The sequence below is a fragment of the Raphanus sativus genome, chromosome 4 (genome assembly GCF_000801105.2).
Source record: "Raphanus sativus cultivar WK10039 chromosome 4, ASM80110v3, whole genome shotgun sequence".
Taxonomy (NCBI): Eukaryota; Viridiplantae; Streptophyta; class Magnoliopsida; order Brassicales; family Brassicaceae; genus Raphanus; species Raphanus sativus.
In genome coordinates this window covers 51,121,432-51,138,629 of record NC_079514.1, presented here as the reverse complement: position 1 = coordinate 51,138,629, position 17,198 = coordinate 51,121,432, and the positions used below count along the sequence as shown (strand labels likewise).

The 17,198-nt window shown below is 35.1% G+C and overlaps 5 protein-coding genes and 1 non-coding gene across 6 annotated transcripts; 2 read left to right on the top strand and 4 right to left on the bottom strand.

Annotated features, from left to right (window-relative positions):
* Positions 1 to 173: 173 nt before the first annotated feature.
* LOC130511441 (F-box protein At3g60790-like) lies at positions 174 to 1,984 on the top strand. The gene is made up of 4 exons (XM_057008429.1): positions 174 to 185; positions 271 to 900; positions 1,280 to 1,456; positions 1,546 to 1,984. The coding sequence occupies exons 1-4, from the start codon at positions 174 to 176 to the stop codon at positions 1,861 to 1,863; spliced, it is 1,137 nt and encodes a 378-aa protein (XP_056864409.1). The 3' UTR covers positions 1,864 to 1,984.
* Positions 1,985 to 2,296: 312 nt separating this feature from the next.
* LOC108851598 (probable protein S-acyltransferase 14) lies at positions 2,297 to 4,479 on the bottom strand. Its single transcript, XM_018625054.2, has 7 exons — positions 3,972 to 4,479; positions 3,622 to 3,832; positions 3,446 to 3,537; positions 3,205 to 3,328; positions 3,013 to 3,098; positions 2,867 to 2,932; positions 2,297 to 2,795 (listed from the first exon to the last, which is right to left on the bottom strand). Exons 1-7 carry the CDS (start codon positions 4,185 to 4,187, stop codon positions 2,676 to 2,678), a joined length of 915 nt encoding a protein of 304 aa, XP_018480556.2. The 5' UTR covers positions 4,188 to 4,479; the 3' UTR covers positions 2,297 to 2,675.
* Positions 4,480 to 4,569: 90 nt separating this feature from the next.
* On the bottom strand, positions 4,570 to 4,642 carry TRNAK-CUU (transfer RNA lysine (anticodon CUU)). The gene has a single exon. It is a non-coding gene; the product is annotated as a tRNA-Lys (tRNA).
* A 160-nt stretch (positions 4,643 to 4,802) lies between these two features.
* LOC130511817 (proteasome subunit beta type-1-like) lies at positions 4,803 to 6,292 on the bottom strand. Its single transcript, XM_057009518.1, has 6 exons — positions 6,104 to 6,292; positions 5,887 to 5,994; positions 5,649 to 5,730; positions 5,287 to 5,559; positions 5,128 to 5,214; positions 4,803 to 5,042 (listed from the first exon to the last, which is right to left on the bottom strand). Exons 1-6 carry the CDS (start codon positions 6,148 to 6,150, stop codon positions 4,968 to 4,970), a joined length of 672 nt encoding a protein of 223 aa, XP_056865498.1. The 5' UTR covers positions 6,151 to 6,292; the 3' UTR covers positions 4,803 to 4,967.
* A 605-nt stretch (positions 6,293 to 6,897) lies between these two features.
* On the top strand, positions 6,898 to 7,500 carry LOC130511818 (actin-related protein 7-like). Its single transcript, XM_057009519.1, has 2 exons — positions 6,898 to 7,078; positions 7,146 to 7,500. Exons 1-2 carry the CDS (start codon positions 7,072 to 7,074, stop codon positions 7,346 to 7,348), a joined length of 210 nt encoding a protein of 69 aa, XP_056865499.1. The 5' UTR covers positions 6,898 to 7,071; the 3' UTR covers positions 7,349 to 7,500.
* A 44-nt stretch (positions 7,501 to 7,544) lies between these two features.
* Positions 7,545 to 11,287, bottom strand: LOC108849141 (65-kDa microtubule-associated protein 4). The gene is made up of 13 exons (XM_057009517.1): positions 11,059 to 11,287; positions 10,903 to 10,987; positions 10,556 to 10,753; positions 10,193 to 10,444; positions 9,899 to 10,105; positions 9,654 to 9,809; positions 9,396 to 9,555; positions 9,162 to 9,313; positions 8,884 to 8,971; positions 8,704 to 8,777; positions 8,534 to 8,608; positions 8,198 to 8,444; positions 7,545 to 8,120 (listed from the first exon to the last, which is right to left on the bottom strand). Exons 2-13 carry the CDS (start codon positions 10,972 to 10,974, stop codon positions 7,756 to 7,758), a joined length of 2,046 nt encoding a protein of 681 aa, XP_056865497.1. The 5' UTR covers positions 10,975 to 10,987; positions 11,059 to 11,287; the 3' UTR covers positions 7,545 to 7,755.
* Between the last annotated feature and the right edge of the window lie 5,911 nt (positions 11,288 to 17,198).

Below are 17,198 nucleotides of genomic sequence, written 5' to 3'. Positions count from 1 at the left end.
GTTTGAAAGATAGTAAATAGTAGCGAGTTAGAACTAGAAAAAGTGATGTGTTGTATTTACGATCCGCACAGAATAAATACACATACAATTAAACAAAATCTATGCACGAACTAGACGACATTCTTTAAAATTTATAAATAGGTTTTGAATTTTGATACACAACTTCTATTTGCATGCGTGCACATGTTTGTACATATATATAGCAAATGAAATATATAAAGTGTACCATTTAAAAAAAAATCTAATGATTTAATTTTGTGGTTTCTGAAGACTTTCGACAAACACCGCGGCGACCTAGAGAGCTGCATTATCACATCCCGATGTCATGATGGTACGCTTAGAAATTGGATCCTACTTGCGACTCGTGTGAAACACACTAAAAGTCTCACACTAAACAACATTCATGGTCGTAAGAGACGTTTCCGAGGAACTCGTATGCTCCACGTGTCCTCACAAATATTCTCCCATCATAGCCTCACTTCACTGTCACTTAGTGGATACAGTCTACTAAGTAAACGTCCCTTCAATAATTGTGGGAATCTCAAGACACTCAAGCTTTTAAACGTGGTCTTCGTTCGAGTTTGTACCCTTAGCAGCGTTTTGGCAGCTTGTTCTTCCCTCGAGGTGATTGTGTTGCAAATCGGTTTCTTAACCGGGATTGATGTGTTGAAGATCGAGAACAAAAATTTGAAGTTCTTGCAAATGACTTTCCCTTGCTATGTTGAGAGGATCGAAGTGAATGCACCCTGTCTAGATGTTCTAGACATAAGGGAAATCAAATGTGAGAACAAGAATAACTTCATCATCACTGCTCCTATCAACCAGTTTAACAGAAACCGTTGGGTTTCTAGGTGTGTTTATCGTCCTCACATCAGCTATGATGTATCAGAACTTGCTCAGGTACGCACTTAGACCATCTCCAACCCACCTCTATTTTAATCTCTATATTTTCCTCTAAAATAAAGAAACTCTATTATAGAGGTGGATTTGCTCCAATGTATGCCTCTATAATAGAGTTTCTCTATTTATAGAGGAAAATATAGAGATATGCTATTTCCATCTCTAAATATAGAGGTAAAAAATAGAATTCTTCTATATTTTCCTCTAAAATAGAGGTGTACATTGGAGATGCTCTTACTTTAATATCAAAATGATATTCTATTATTGGTGTAGAAACTAGATCGAGAGAGAACAACCTAATAAAAACAAATCACAAGCATTTGTATAAATATTATATATATATATAGTTTGACATGTATGATGTATATATGAATCATAGGAGACAAAAAACATATGGCATGAGCTCCTGATGAGTGACTTTCATGGTATGACGACAAGGCATGGAACTTTATCGGTGAGTGTAGACATAACTAATCCTAAAGAAGTGGAGATATTGAAGGAACTTTTGCTTATGTGGACTACTTACACAATGATAGAGCTTGAGATCTTGTTCAAGGTATACACATTCATGTCATGGTTGAGTTCTCATTGCTTGGCATAATTTTTTATCATTTCTCTCACTCATTTATCATAATTTCATTTTAGACCAATAATGCTTCTAGAGAAGAAGAAGGTGAATGTTATAGTGACGGCATAGCACATGAGAAGTTGTGGGAGGATGCAACACCGTTCCCTAACGCTGGTTTTCGCGTTAATAGTGTGTGGATGTATAACTTCAATGGTTCGAGTAAGGAAGGATTTGCGTTTGCTTCACGTTTCGTGATGCAAAAGACAGTGATGATGAAGATGATGATCCAGACCTCGTCGTATCCACCGACGAAGAAGTCAGAGGTAGAAGCAGCTGTGGCAAAACTAATGGAACTTCCTAAAGGTAACGAAGATCTTAGTATTGAGTGCTTTTGATGAAAGTTTGGTTCCAATCTATCCATTGCTAGTATAAACTATGATACTAGTCTTTTCTCTGTTAATGTAAGGATAATATGGTTTTGGATTTTCGATTACTGTTTTGGGAATTTACATGACAAAAAGGATCTTGATGTTTGAGATTTACTTTTGTCTTGATATGAATATTATCTGATGTGTTTTATTGTGCTTTTCTTTTGGTTAATGGCTTAATACACTCTCAAAAGAGATTATGTTATGAAAATTTATAATAGAAAAAGGATTATGTTTTAACAAAACCGAATTGTGTTAAACAAAGTTTCTTTTAGGTATATGGAAATTAAATTGTGACTATAAATCTTAGAGATTTAGTTTAGGTTTTGGCTTCAAATATTTCCACAAATATAAAAAACAAAAGGGTATTGTTTTTAATCACAAGTGAATACTGAAAAAATAATATAAACCTGGGGCTGACATCTTAAATATGACTTTTTGTTACTATTACAAATAGATTTTTTTTTTGGTTTTTAATAATAAAAAATTAACATTGAAACCAACTGTTTTACAACAAAAACTACTTAAGAAGGTGATCATATATATTTAAGAAGATGAACAAATGTGTAACCAGCAAAGCTTAGTTGTAATCCTCCTACATTACAGAACCCAATGACGTTTCTGTCCTCAGCGGGAAGACACTACATTGCCAGTAAGTGAAAGCACCATCCTTCAAATTGTCATTTCCAGGGTCTCACTGTATCCTACGTATTGTTGTTGTACATGAGGATGATGATGATGATGATGATGATGATGATCAGTCATCTTCTTCTTAAGCATTATTGGGAATCAAAGTCAGGCTTGGAAGGGTATTCAAGTCCCTTCAGCTCCGGCATTCTCCTCAGGTCTTCTTCTGAGTATCCTGGGATGAACCAGTATCTCTTATCCATTCCAAATACCTACAAGATTAACGATTAATTAAAAGAATATATTCAGAAGATTATTAAGACAGGACCTGAGCTTAACTAACCTGTTCAAAGTTTTTCTTTCTACCGAGGTCATACCTCCATTTCCCACTCGTTTTCTTCTCATATGCCTGCTCACAACTCAACACAAAGAAAGCTTGATGAGACAAGAGAGATATAGATAGACCCAAATTATCAGAGAAGGAGTTACCTCAATAGTTGTGGTGTTGCCAGCTACCAAAGAGATGTGCATGATCAAGAAACCCATCACGCTCAACGCAAACGCCAAGTTCAAAACTGTTGCTCTCATGATATTGGTAACAAACAAAAGGTGAGAGATTGATTGATTAAAAACTAAACTACCATATATAAAAGCAATAAGGAATGACCTAACATTATTTACCAAAAGCAAGAAAAGTAGTAGCAAGAGTTCCGGGTGTTCCAGGTATCTCTTCATCACTAAAGAAGGCTATGAAGTGTGGCATAAGAACAAAAGTCACAAGTGTCGTCTCTAAAAATGTGTACAACTACATTTGAAAACACACACACACACACACACACACACACACACACACAAAGGGTATTATTAAATGCTGAAGAAGGTTCTATAAAACATTGTTAGTAGACAAAAAAAAAGAACTTACCAAGAAAAGAAGGAAGTACTTATAATTCAATGCTCCTACACAGTTAACAACCCAAACGCAATGGTGATCCATCTTCAACACACACCTACCACCTATAACACAATTCATGATTCAACTTGAAAGACTCTCTCTATATATATATGGTAAAAGAAGAGAGAGAGAGAGAGAGAACATACAAACAGAACAATGATGGCAACGTGAAGGTTTAGGTTGGTTGCACTTTCTACAGAATCTAAATCTTGGATTTGAATTATTATCAAACTCCAGATTATTATTCAACGGATCAGATTCGCCTCGCTCTTCGTCACTAGCCGGTCTCCAATTAGGAGGGACAGAACCAGGATCAGTAAATACAACTGAGAAGTAACTCCAAAGAAGCATCGCCAGCTGCCATCAAATTAATAAAAAGAAAACATTCTTTAGCTAAAAAAAAGACAGAACAACAAAGACTAGTTGACATCTAAAGAACCAAGCTTTTTTTTGTTGTTGTCGGAATTGACTTTAAAGTACGAAGCTTTAGACTTACGAGGAAATGGAAGAGGAGGAGGATGGTGAGAGCAGCGAAGGAATCGAACCCTCCTTGAGGGGAGAGAGCTGCTGGTCCGTAGTTAGTTAAAACGACGGCGTAGTAGGTGACACCGACTACACCGAGGACTAGTAAGATCATGATTGATCCGAGGCCACGTAAGGCTGTGCAGAACTTGAACACGTTCCAGGCCATTGCAGTGCCAGATCTATGCATAGTCCCAAAATGATCGAATTACAGAATCTAGAGAGAGAGAAAAAGAAAAACTTTAAGGAGACTCTCTGGTCAAGTCTCTTGCTTTGAAGACGCGTTGGTGAAGAATGGATTAAAACAATTGAAAGAGGTTTTTAAAGGTTTCTACTTTGCTTAAGGAATAGTATGATGAGAGAGTGATGATTCAAAGATGCAGACCCCACGAAGGAGGAATGGGACTATGAATCAAAGAAGATGGAGCCTGAAGATTGAGACTTTTTCTTTGGATTTGTTTTCTGCTTTTGGAGCTAAGCTAACCAAAGATTTGTTTTTTAATGACTTTTGAGTCAATCAGGATCCAAAAATTAAATTATGATGATGTCTGGAAAAGATTTAAAAAAATAAACGCCCACCGTGGGGCTCGAACCCACGACCACAAGGTTAAGAGCCTTGCGCTCTACCAACTGAGCTAGACGAGCTTGTTGTTGTCTAACACTGTTACCGATATTGGGATATATAAACGAATCAGCAGCATCGACAATAATAAGAGCATAGACAAGATTTGTCACTCGTAGGGGACTCGGGAGCTTCTGAAGATCGGCTCTATGTCCTGTGACAAACAACTATGCTCCACTACGGTAGCTAATCAAGAGGGTTGTGTGTTCATAAATGAGACAACGAGAATTTGTTACTGTTAACAAGATAAGGAAACAGTTTTAAACGTCAAACACAGTTGATATGGATGACCAACGACAAAGTAACAAAGGTGTGTGTTCTCAACACTCATATGCGCGGAAAGTCAGCTTAGTCTTTCCTTAAGTCCATGACTTCGGTCTTGATGCCATCGGCCTTGAGAATCATGATCTCAAGCTTGTCTCCCTATTACAAAGCAAAGCATTAGTCACCCATAGGTGAGAACCATTCATCATGACAAGAAGAGACACAACTGGGGAAGGAAACTTACAGTGTAGATATCCCTCTCAGTGGCAGATGCGAAAACAGTCTTCACCAAGTCAACGGCTTCAGGTTCCGAAAGGGGCGTGATAGCATCCTACACAGGCAGACAAGACTGAAAAATAAGCCATTATGTGATTTAAACAAAAAAGAAGATTAACAAACAAACCTGTGCAGGAAGGAGAAGAGGGCTGGGACTCTTGAGCTGATTATCAAGAAACGGCATAATAAGAGTCGAACCAGAACCTTGAGCACTGTATCCAACCTTCTCATACGAACCAACAGCGTCATAGGTGAACACACACCCTTTACCATTCTCGTCGAGCCCTCCGAGAACATTAAAGGCGTAGTAAGGGAAAAAGCGCTTGAAGTAAAGCGTGTTGGAGAGAAGCTGAGCCATAGCAGGACAGCTCATCTGCTTGTTATGCTGATGCTGATAAACCTATTTGCAAAAAAAAACACACACAAGGAGACGATACTGTTACGCCAAAGCCTTTCTATCTTTTTTTCCAAAAGAAATGTGTCTCTCACCAAGTGCCTTGATGTAAGTACTTTCTGAAGTGCTTTCACATCAGCTTGGAACCCAGAGGAAGAGAGCACAGCTTTGTCTGCTCTGAAACCAAAAAAAAATGATATTTTGCAAGAAACCCATAAACAGTTACGTAACAGAATCCTCCCAAATCCAGATCTACGAATGAATTATCGATTGCAACCTAAATCCCTAATCTAGGGATTCCAGCATTGGAGAAGGAAGAAGTGTGTAACTCACAGTTTATGGATTTTGGAGTAATCGCGAGTGAGAATGCTGTAACCGGTAGACATTCGAGTATCTGCGGCGATCACGCAGTAATCCGATCCAGCGATGGCCACACATGTTCTGATCAAACACACACACACACAAACACAGAGCGATCAATACACAGGAGTAGATCGCGATTGCAGACGCTCAATTAGATGCTCAATAAAGGGTGACACGATGCGTTTACCCTCCATTGTTATCGTAAGGAGACCAGTTCGCGTGCTGCTTCGTCATGGAGCGTTAACTGTCTTCGGGAAAGGAAAAAAGGATTCTTTTGTCAACAAAGAGGAACAGAGACTGGGGGAATTTGCAAAAGAGGGAAGTGACTGGAGAGTAAGAAGAGCTCTTCGTCCGTCTCAGCGCCTCTGCCTTTGTAAACACGAAAGGAGACGAAGACTGTAGATGGGCTTAAAACATAAATATGGGCCTCCAAGTATGAGCCCATTAAAACTCTCTGTGTCTTTTCATTTCACATTGTCATGGGATTCCCTGGAGCGTTTAGTTAAACCATATATCTTTCTCTTGTAAGTTGTAGTAGATTGAAGGTTTCTTGTGTATGTAGCTGGTTATGATCAGGATATTGTCATGTATGATGTTTTAACTTTGTGATTGATCTCTTAGTTGTTTTTGATAACTCTCTTCCTGTGTACTCAGCTATTGCCCCAGTTCTTGAAGGTGCTGCGCAGCACATTGCCTCGAAACGCTTTGCGCTTGGTGGGACCGATCTTGCGAAACTATTCGCACAAGAGCTTGGAAAGTCCAACCCTTTGGTGAATCTAAGCATGTCTGATGTTGAAACACTCAAGGAACACTATGCTAGCTGTGCCGAGGACGAGATTGCTTACGAGAAAACCCAAAACTGTGGGATCGAGCAGCATACGCTTCCTGATGGACAGGTTTGTGTGACTACAAATCAAGAGTCTACAACTTGTGTTGCCTTGAACACAAATAGATTTAACAGAATGGTGGTCTTCTAGGTGATTAAGCATTGGGAGAGAGAGATACTCTGTTGGTGAAGTTCTGTTTCAGCCATCAATATTAGGACTCCATGAGCATGGAATAGTCGAACAGCTTGTCCGGATTATCTCCACAGTATCATCTGAGAACCATAGGCAACTATTGGAGAACACTGTACTTTGTGTTGGTACAACCTCCATGACAGGTACTACTAACAACTTGGTACAATCTTGTGTGTTTGAAAAAAATTTAAATGTCATCGTCATTGGCAGGATTCGAAGGCAGGTTTCAGAAAGAGACAAACTTGTGCTCATCAGCCATTAGGCCAATGCTGGTGAAACCGCCGGAATATATGCCTGAGAGTTTGGGGTTATATTCGGCATGGGCCAAGGTGGTGTTTCCACAGAATCAGCATGTTACTAAAGCTGACTACGACGAGACTGGACCATCCGTGGTTCATCGTAAATGTTTCTGATCCCAGGAAGGACCATACTTCTTGTAGTAGCTGAGGAATGTTTTTAGGTTTGACCCTAATGATCATTAGACCACATCCCGCTCAATCTATGTACCTTTAACCAGCTTACAAGATTTAAACACTTAGACCAAAGTAATTACTTTCAATCTTAGGACAGATGCAAAGGTTTAGTAAACACTATTACAGAAGCAGCAAATCATAAAGCCGGTTGTATACTAAATGCAAACGCAAACGTTTTAACACAAATCCACTGTGGGAAAAAATGCAAACACAAATTCAAGTGAAGAACAAAACACAAAATGTGTTTTGCTATCGAACTGATTTGAAAAAATTCCTACAAAAGCAGTCAAACCGAATCCATTTTCCAGCTTTCTAAGTCAAACGAGGAAACCTGATTTTGTCACGGTTTAGCAAAAACCGGCTCTAACCTCTTCAAAGGAGTACTCAACACCTTCTTCTTTGTCCAGTCTCTTCTTCACAGCCGTGGAGGCAGGAGTAAACGGCGTTGTTGCTTCCGACATAGCGACTGAAGCCGCTGGGGTTGTAGGTGCAGAGATTGGAACAGCCGTTCTTCTGTTATCTTCGTTGGTTTTGGGAGATGACTTTGTTGTGTAAGCATCCTTGTGATCTTCTGGGGAGTTCAAGATATTGGAAGTAACAGGTGAGAGAGGCTTCCTAAGCATTGGAGATCTCCCTTTGTTCATCACAGCTTTTCCTGAAGACGGAACGTTCTTTGCTCTGAGACGACCAGGAAGCTCTGAGTTTCTCCTCCCTATATGACACAATAAACATAAATATCATTGGCTTGGTCTCTAGTGTGTAAAACCACAAATGTGTACGGTACGGTACCTGAAGGATTTGGGATAGTAGACTCTCTTCTACTAGGAGCGTTCTGGTCATAGTAAGTAGTCTTTTTGGTATTGAGTGTTGGCTTGGAACTTTGAAGCATGGCACCCCCAAGGGAGAGCTTTCGGTTCATGGCAGAAGAAGGTAAGGCAGTTCTCAATGGTTTCTTTCCGCTTTTACCTGGGCTTGGCTTTGACCCGTAAAGTGCTTCTTGTTCCGTGATGAGTTGTCCATGGAGTTTCTTCATATCCTGATATGAAAATAAAAAAACAACAGTATCACATTGCCATTGATGTACTTGAAGAATTGGTTACTTGTACAAAAGGTTTTTTTCCTTACTCTTTGTCTCTGTTTTTCAAACTCTTTCTCTTCCCATAGAGTCTTGTGCTGCTCAAGCATGGATAAAACTCGGACCTGGACAATTATCAAGGAAACGTGCCTTTGTGTAAAGATAAATGTTGATTTGATAAGTATGTAGAACAGTGTCATTAATGAGTAAAGACACTTACACCATCGTATAAGAATGCATGTCCTCTTTCATCTTCCCAAGCGTTAACTTTGGCTGTCAAAACCTCCACCATCCCTACATCAATACCAGCAGAGAAAGCATTGTAAACACAAAAAACATATTCCTAGATTCAAGTTAACCAACCTAATGGTTTTTGTCATATAATCACACCAAATATTACCAGGAAGTTTATTGACAAGTATACGTGCTTTTTCCGCACGTTTTAATGTAAGATGAGCTCCTCTTCCCGCATTGTACCTATTATCATCCTGAGAATCCAATAATGTTTAGAAAAAAAAAGTTGAAGCAGAGAAAGGGATTGAGATTAAATGTCCCTACTATCAACCTAAGAATCCAGTAATGTTTAGTGGCTTGAGATTAAGTGCTCCTCATCATGAGAGTCCAATATATAGACAAAAAGCTGAGGCAGAAAAAAGAGCTTGAGATCAAATGTCTTACCCGATTGTATTCTTCGAGCCATGACTCTTCTTCACATGCTGTCATCCACTTCTCCACTTTTTCTAGAATCTCTTTCCTGCTTGAAGCTTCCTCTTTGACTTTTGCAATCTCGGAGTCGATTTGCTCTAACAACTGTTCAGGATCCTTGACACCTGAAAGATTAAAGTAACACTATTATTAGCATGTGACCATTATAGTAAGCAGTGAAAGAAGCTTTTCTAAAAAGGGTTTTACCAGATTCTATAGCTTCAATTGAAAAGTTCTCTGATTTAAGAACTTGGGGTGCCATGTGCACCTTCCTTGATATTTCCTCTAGCTCGAGTTTCTTTCTAAGGATCACCTCTTTGATCTTAGTTATCTTGAGCTTGCTGAGCCTAATGACTTCATCCTCAACCTGTATAACAAACCGAACCTTACTAAAAAATGTGCCCATATACTGTTATAACCACACTGAATTATGTATAACCAGCAAGTTAATTCCTGTGCACTCACGTTTTTTATGGAAGCAACAGAGAGAATATTGGCCTCGGTAATTTCAGACTCGGACAAAGCAATGCTGCAGGTGACATTGTGAAATGTCTTTTGCTCTTCCGCAGGTGTGTCAAGAAGATTCCAGAGCTCCAACAGGGAGACTGCAAGATCTTGAACCTAGAAATATATGTGAAAGCAGTCAGAAACTGTAAGCACAATGATAACTTTGCACAACGTTTTCAAAAAGAGAGCTCAGACTTCCAAACCTTCTGCATTCGCTGTAACTTGACCATTCGTAAATTCTCAATCATCATATCCAACTTATCAAGTGTACTTCTGCTCACATCTCTCGTATTGGAATCAACAAGAGATGGATGTATCCCTCTAATCAAGTCCTTAAAGTCTTCACCAAGCACTGAGCACAACAACTTCAGCGTTTCCAGCAAACGCTCTACCTCGTCCAATCTTTTACTCTACATTTTAAAAAACGTACATAATATCATAAGTAAATGCAGAGAGACTTACACATCTGGATACTAGCATTAGAAGGTAAAACCAACCTTTTCATCCTGAAGTTGAGCCAATTGCCTACGCAATTCCTCCAACTTATGAAGCGAAAGATCACTCTCTTCTCCACCAAACTTCTTCAAATGATCCGTAGAATCTCCAAGTTGAAACGACAAGTTCAGCAACTCATCAATAACTTCCTTAAACCGATTCATTCTCTCAGCTTTCTTCCTTCTCAGCTCCACTAACTGCACATTAACGTTCTCAAGCTCCTCCTTCAAATTCTCACCAACCCTACCATTACTCTACAAAAACAAAAAAAAAAGAAACATCTTTATCATCATTACCTACCACAACAACTCACACAAGAAAGAAACAAAAAAAAAAGTAATCATCAAAACCACACTACTACTAACATGAATCTCATCTCCACCCATAGAAGACCCAATCCCTGCAATCTCCGCTCTCCCCATAGCGATCTCTTTGAGCAGATTCGCTTTACACCTACTAGCCTCCTCGACTTTCCTCTTGTAAACCAAGAGACACTCTTTCTCAATATCAGCCAAAGCAGCGTCCTTTTCTTCCTCGTTCTCTCCCATTTCGCTCCATATCTCCTGATATAATTCAACCAAAATTTTGAACATTAATAAAACAATCTTTTCATCCTATTAGGTGATCTAAACCGAATTAAACCATCTTAAATTACATGCACAGCATAACCATACTAAACCGTCTAATAACAGATCCTTGGAGAAAAAAAAACCTGCAATTGGCGAAGCAACAGTCCACACGTAGTCTCGATTCTCGAAAACTGCTCCGTCGAACTTCGGATCATCGTGATTGAGAACCTGCAGAGAATGTAAATAATTTTAATCGTCTAAACTCGGATTCTAAGATTATATCGAAAGCGAAACCTTACCTTGATTGTAACAGTGTGGGTTAGAGACAGCTAGTAGATAATCTGTCACAATGATCAACGATCAGCGCCGAGAAAAGAAGGTTGTGGAGATTGGGGAAGAGAGAGAGAGAGAGGGAGATTAGGGTTTATAAGTGTGTGTTGTGGAGGTAACTGATACGAAATCAAATTTTTGAAGAGGGAGCGGGATGATGATGAGGAGGAGGAGGAGGAGGGTCCGTTACGTAATCCGAGGGTCACGGTTTTTTAGGGTCACGGTTTTTTTATTTTATTGACGTGGCGTTATATGAGACGTTGGATGGAAACTCTCTTTCCTTTTTTTGATTTCTCTCCTCTCTTTTTGATGGACGAGATTTCGTAACGGAGTAGTAGTAAAGGCTTTGGTTTTGAAAAAGGGAACTGTTCTGATTTTTTGAAATATATTTGGCTCCATATTTGATCTTACAGGATTTTGAAATATGGTAACCGGATAAGGCAATTTAAAAGGTATATAAAAGACATAAATTATCAAATCTTTTCATATTCTATCACATGTTCTCATCTTTTTTTTTGGTTGTGTATCAAGTGGATAATGACTGAATTGAACATTTCTGTTATTTTGAATTTAGTTTGTAATAAGTCAGTAAAATCAAATTAAAAGTTATATAAAAGACATAAATTATCAAATATTTTCATATTCTACCACATGTTCTCATCTTTTTTTTTGGTTGTGTATCAGGTGGATAATGACTGAATTGAACATTTCTGTTATTTTGAATTTAGGTTGTAATAAGTCAGTAAAATCAAATTAAAAGTTCTGACATTGATATACAAATCCATATACAAGCATTTCAATATAACATATTAACAATAGAGATCAGATAAAGATTAAGAACTTTAAAACCTGATTAGAATTAGATGGATGCTTACTGTGGAATTGTTTTTGTATAGCATTTTTAAAAAGGTTATATAACTCTTTTTTATTACGTTTGTGTTATGTAATTGCTCTATCTTATAGAGCGAATAACCCTCAAAATTATAAAATGTTTTAAGTTATATCTGGTTATCGTTATATACTAAGAGCACCCAATGAAAATTCACTTAAAGTTCTAAAGATTGAAAACATAAATATCTTTAATTAATAAAATTAAATGATCATTAAGAATATAACGAATGAAAAAGATCTTCTAAAAGTTTAGAAAAATATTTTTGTACTGAACCAATTAATAAGAAATGGATATTCTGCAAAATGACACTTTGGAGGTGCTCCAATATCTAATGGATGTCTACACAGCTATAAAAATAAAATAAAATTTCACGTTCTATAGTGCAAGTTTTACTTTGCTTTTCAAGTTTGTATGATAGCTTAGTTGAATATAATTCTGAACAAATTTGATTAATGCAATGAAAAAAAAAGATATGTATACTTAAGGAGGTTATTGGCAAATGAATTCTCATTAACGTCGGAAATTTTGAAATTCCATTATTATTGATCTATGGATTTTAACAATTTTTGTAAAATCAGTGTTATTGGTTTAATATATATTTTTTTAAATCTATTAAAGTCTTTTGTTATTCAAAAAAGTTTAGTTATTATTGATTCTCTAATTCTAAATAAGTCTATTGTTATTGGATTATGAATTCTATTTATTTTTACTCATACGACATGATTTTCAAAATATCATGTGTATCTATGAGACTTTTAACAAAAGTTTAGAAAACAAAATAATCATTCTTGCCAAATATTTTATGCACTTTCAACCCAATTTATAATTCATTATATAAAATTATTTTTGAAACTATTTTAAAACTTATTTATTTTTAAAATTTTAAGTATTTAATTATTTTAAAAATTTATTTAAATTTCATAATTTCTTAACATTATTACAAAATGAATGATAGAAAATAAATAACATAAATTTATGAAGTGGCAATTTACAAAAAAAAAAAATCATTTTTTGTCAGCAGAAATTTAAAAAATTCATGATCAAATTTTATAAGTCAATGTATATATATTTTCTTAATTCACATAACTTTTAAAATCCATCAACTATTAAAATTTATAAACTCTACACAAATTTTTTTTTTATAACACTTACTTCATTGATATTACGTTAAACATACATAGTCATAGTGGAGTTCATTTGATAAGAATCTAGGAACATAAAAGTAAAATTTGAAATAAACATTATCTTCCATTTGATGCTTCACCAATTTGTCAGCCACCCTATTGCCTTCACGCCCTATCCACTGAAATATTACCCCTTCCAATCTATTTTTCCACCAAAGAATCTCTCGTTTCCAATTGTAGCTATCAAAGTGTAGAATTTTTCCATTTAATATATCCACCACCTTCTTACTATCAGACTCAATACAGAGCTTAGAAAAGCCTCTACTCCAAGCATGTTGGATTAGAATGGCTTGCATTTCAGATTCTAGAGGAGTATTAACTATTTTGCCGACTGCTTGTACTCCTCCATGATAAACACCCAAATGATCACGATAAACCCACCCTGCTCTACTTCTCACTGTATTACTTTGAAAACCTCCATCAACATTGATCTTCATCCAATATTCTGATGGTTTCTTCCAATGTACCTCTCTGTTACATCTTGTCAGTTGATTTGTACTTTGATAACTTGTATCAATATTCCGAGAATTCTCATGCCACTCTTTTGCATCAGTGATATTCTGTTGAAGTAGAATTCTCCAAAGAATGACCTTCCTACGAAAAATGAGCATATTTCGACTTTTCCAAAACCTCCATAAAATCCATATAGGATGATCTTGTAAGTGTGCTAATGAAGAAACAGAGCAGCACCTGATACATTCCTCAATCTTTTCCTCAAGAGTTGTAGTAGAGTTGGTAAGAATAGTGTTTGCTAATCCCACAATAACTTCTCTTTCCTAATTATTGTCATATAATTTACAAAAAAGTATTAGAAGTCGGTAATATGAGAACGGAAACGCTTAATCTATCTTATTTTAAAACAAGATCATCTTGTGATCGTTAATATGACATTTGTGTTATTTGTTCTTGCTGATTTTTGGTGTGGAAATACATCGTTTTTTCGTTCATCTATTATGTAATATATATTATAAATCAGATTAACTAAAATAAAATATTAAAACAGTGCATGTGCTTTTGTTGTGCTATTTGGATGTTTGAGGATCAACGGAAACTATATACTTAATAGTCTATTATTTTTGTATTTTTTGATATTAATTTAATGAATAAAACAGTATAAACACAACACAGCACAAATATATATACACTGTTAAACAGTTTATTATAAATATTAATTTGAATTAGTTTATTTTTTATATTATTCAGTGATTTACACAAAGATCCATTATAATGTTAAGCTCATTAAAGGTGTTGTCTTTGCTACATTAATCTAACTTTTGCTTATTTGGTAGATTTCAAACCAACGATGATGAAAGTGTTAAATTCCGTTAATGGCGTCGTCTAGAAGTTGAAAGATCATCATAGTAGGTAATATGAGGCGGAGCAAGACATTCCCGTTATTATTTTCACTGGAGCTCTGTAGATCCCACCGAAGCTTTCAGATGAATTCTTTAATAAGAAAGCTACTAGATTTTGATCCGCGCTTAAAAAGCGCGGGTTTTTTTAAATATAAACAAAATTTAATATTAATTAGTATTTTCAAATTGTTCTACATTATTATGTTATAATGTTGTATTATACCGAAAAAGTGAATATGTTTCAAACTGTATAAATTATAAACTATTTTATTGATGTACACTTCTATGTAACATTTTTAGGCCTGACATATTTTCAGGACCTGAGAAACCAAACTAAAATTGACTTAAAAATACCGATTTAGTTCAGATTTGAGTTTGGGGTAAAATACATAATGGGTTTTTTTTTTTGGATGTGCGCATTTTGATTCGAGTATGGATCATGTTCGAGATCTGACCAGGTACCAAAATACCTAAAATGTTTTGTGTATATTAAGTATATTTTGATATTTCAAATATATTTTTTCTGTATTACAAATATTTTTTAAAGTTTTGGGTTAGGCTTTAGGTGTAGTTTTGGGTTTCGAATAAAATTTCAAATTTTAAAATATATTTTGGGTATTCGGATAAAATTGTGAGTGCTATTTGGTTTCTCGGTCAGATTTCGGATAGAATTTTGGGGTTTTGGTATTTGAATATATTTGGATTTGTAGGTTTTTTTGAGTTTTCAGGTACTCTGAATGTTTTTGAGTCTTAAATATCGAACCAATCCGAACTCATTACATATTTGAAAATTTTAAATTATCTAGTTGGATTCAAATGTCTATGACCTAACAAATCCGGACACGAAAAAACCAATCTGTATCCCAAAAAATAATTATAAATGGATTGAACAATTTTTTATAGTAGATTTTTAGAAAAAAAATTGTTAATAGTATAGATTTTGCTGTAATAAATATAGATGGGAGAATTTTTTTTCCACAAATTTGTGCGTTACTTGTTAATTATCTCCTATAAACACGGAATATTGTTATTTTAATGTAATTTTGAAAATTTTGGTTGAATTTTTTCTTGTTTCATATGAATCTGAATCAGAATCAGAATCGATACTACCTGTCATTTTTGAGTATGTCGTATTTTGAGTCAAATTTAAGTGTAAAAAATATTAGTGAATAATTAATATTTAAAATAATATTAAAAATTTATTTTATAAAGGTGTCATATTAAATCATTTAGGATGGTTATAATAGTTTGGTAAAAACTTAGAATTGTAAACATTGTTGTGATAGGTTTTGTAATTGGTTACATTTGAGATGTGCATGAGAGATTTTCAAATAGAAAATATATGTATTTTCTCAAAAATTAGTAATTTTTTTTTTAATTTGGTTTTGATGGCTACCATCGATTTGGTTGAAACTTAGAAGATAAAATATTAGTTTGATAATCTTTGCAATGTGTGGATTAATAGATGCATCATTGGCTCATGTAAGATGGTGTCGTATGAACAATGGAATTCATATGTAGATCCGTTTATAATTTAATTATACCCATTAAGAATTGACGACAATGGAGCATATGAGATGGTTTGGAAATCTATATGTCAAATATCAGAGACAATCTATAGTAGATTCGACAGATTATACAAAATTAATTTAAAGGTATCAAAATTGTAGGAGTAAAATTAGGAAACAATATCTTATTAATATTGACATATTCAGTTATTAATTAAGGTAAATATTAAGTTTCTAATGAATAGGTCCAACAATCTTTTATAAGTAGATTTTTTCAGAATGTTTCTCTTTTAATAGTATAGATTGTATAAAAAACAATATAAGTACTCATAGGACGATTTCAATGCTATCACTTGTGGGCCGATAACTCTTCTTCTTTCAGCATCTTGATATGAAAAGTTTAGGATGATGTTGACCCGACGAGACAAGGGTAAGATTATTTTTTGTTCCTACAACGAGTTATGTTTATTTTTGACGTTCGTTAGAATGTAGCTTTCTTCCAGAACCTTGATGTTGTGAGAAAGCACAAGTGTAGGTTAACTCTGAGGTTTGTTTGTTTTCGTTCAGTATAATGCAGAAATAATCCAAAAAAACAAGGTAAAGAAAATGTTGATAAAGAGACTTTGAAAGAGAGGAAACGAGAAGAGCAGCTAGAAAATCAAACTTTGCATCAACAAGAAAAATACAGCATTATAATCGTGTAGCAATTTATCTTCTAGAAAATAATAACACAACAAAGACTCAAACAGATTCCTTCAAAACAAGAAGATAATTTCATCTTTTTGTGCCGCTAATTAACTTGTTTACAAAGAGCTATATAAATTCATCCTTGTTTAACTATTATTAAAAATAAATTCTGCCGATTTCGATTAAAAGGAAACTTTAGGAAATATTATTGTAAAATATTATTACAAAATTGTTTGATGTAGATTTTGAAAATCACTTATCTTATTGTTTTCTTGTTGAACTGACTTAATCTTACTGTTATCATATTTTCCCTCTAAAAGTCAAACCGGTGAAATGGAATCATATTTCCTTTTTTGACATATTGTCAGGATACTTCTTTTTGTTATTGATTTATTATTTTTATAAAATAACTAAATTATTTATGCTACTGTTCTACAATTTATTATCTCTCACGATTGCATTGATAATAATATTTTTACTTAT

Bases quoted from the DNA above. Each gene is read 5' to 3' on its own strand.
- LOC130511817 (XM_057009518.1), bottom strand. From the start codon at position 6,150: ATGACGAAGCAGCACGCGAACTGGTCTCCTTACGATAACAATGGAGG. The intron at 5,215-5,286 runs GTTTGTTTGTTA...CTGCCTGTGTAG, and splicing joins CTCTTCTCCTTCCTGCACAG to GATGCTATCACGCCCCTTTC. The intron at 5,043-5,127 runs GTAAGTTTCCTT...GCTTTGTAATAG, and splicing joins CTGAGAGGGATATCTACACT to GGAGACAAGCTTGAGATCAT.
- LOC108849141 (XM_057009517.1), bottom strand. From the start codon at position 10,974: ATGATCCGAAGTTCGACGGAGCAGTTTTCGAGAATCGAGACTACGTGT. The intron at 10,754-10,902 runs GTTTTTTTTTCT...GAATTATATCAG, and splicing joins TGTTGCTTCGCCAATTGCAG to GAGATATGGAGCGAAATGGG. The intron at 10,106-10,192 runs GTTGGTTTTACC...TTTAAAATGTAG, and splicing joins CTCAACTTCAGGATGAAAAG to AGTAAAAGATTGGACGAGGT.
- LOC130511441 (XM_057008429.1), top strand. The intron at 901-1,279 runs GTACGCACTTAG...TATGAATCATAG, and splicing joins ATGTATCAGAACTTGCTCAG to GAGACAAAAAACATATGGCA. The intron at 1,457-1,545 runs GTATACACATTC...ATTTCATTTTAG, and splicing joins AGCTTGAGATCTTGTTCAAG to ACCAATAATGCTTCTAGAGA.
- LOC108851598 (XM_018625054.2), bottom strand. From the start codon at position 4,187: ATGCATAGATCTGGCACTGCAATGGCCTGGAACGTGTTCAAGTTCTGC. The intron at 3,538-3,621 runs GTATGTTCTCTC...ATTGTGTTATAG, and splicing joins TTGCCATCATTGTTCTGTTT to GTGGTAGGTGTGTGTTGAAG. The intron at 2,933-3,012 runs GTAACTCCTTCT...AGTTGTGAGCAG, and splicing joins GCAACACCACAACTATTGAG to GCATATGAGAAGAAAACGAG.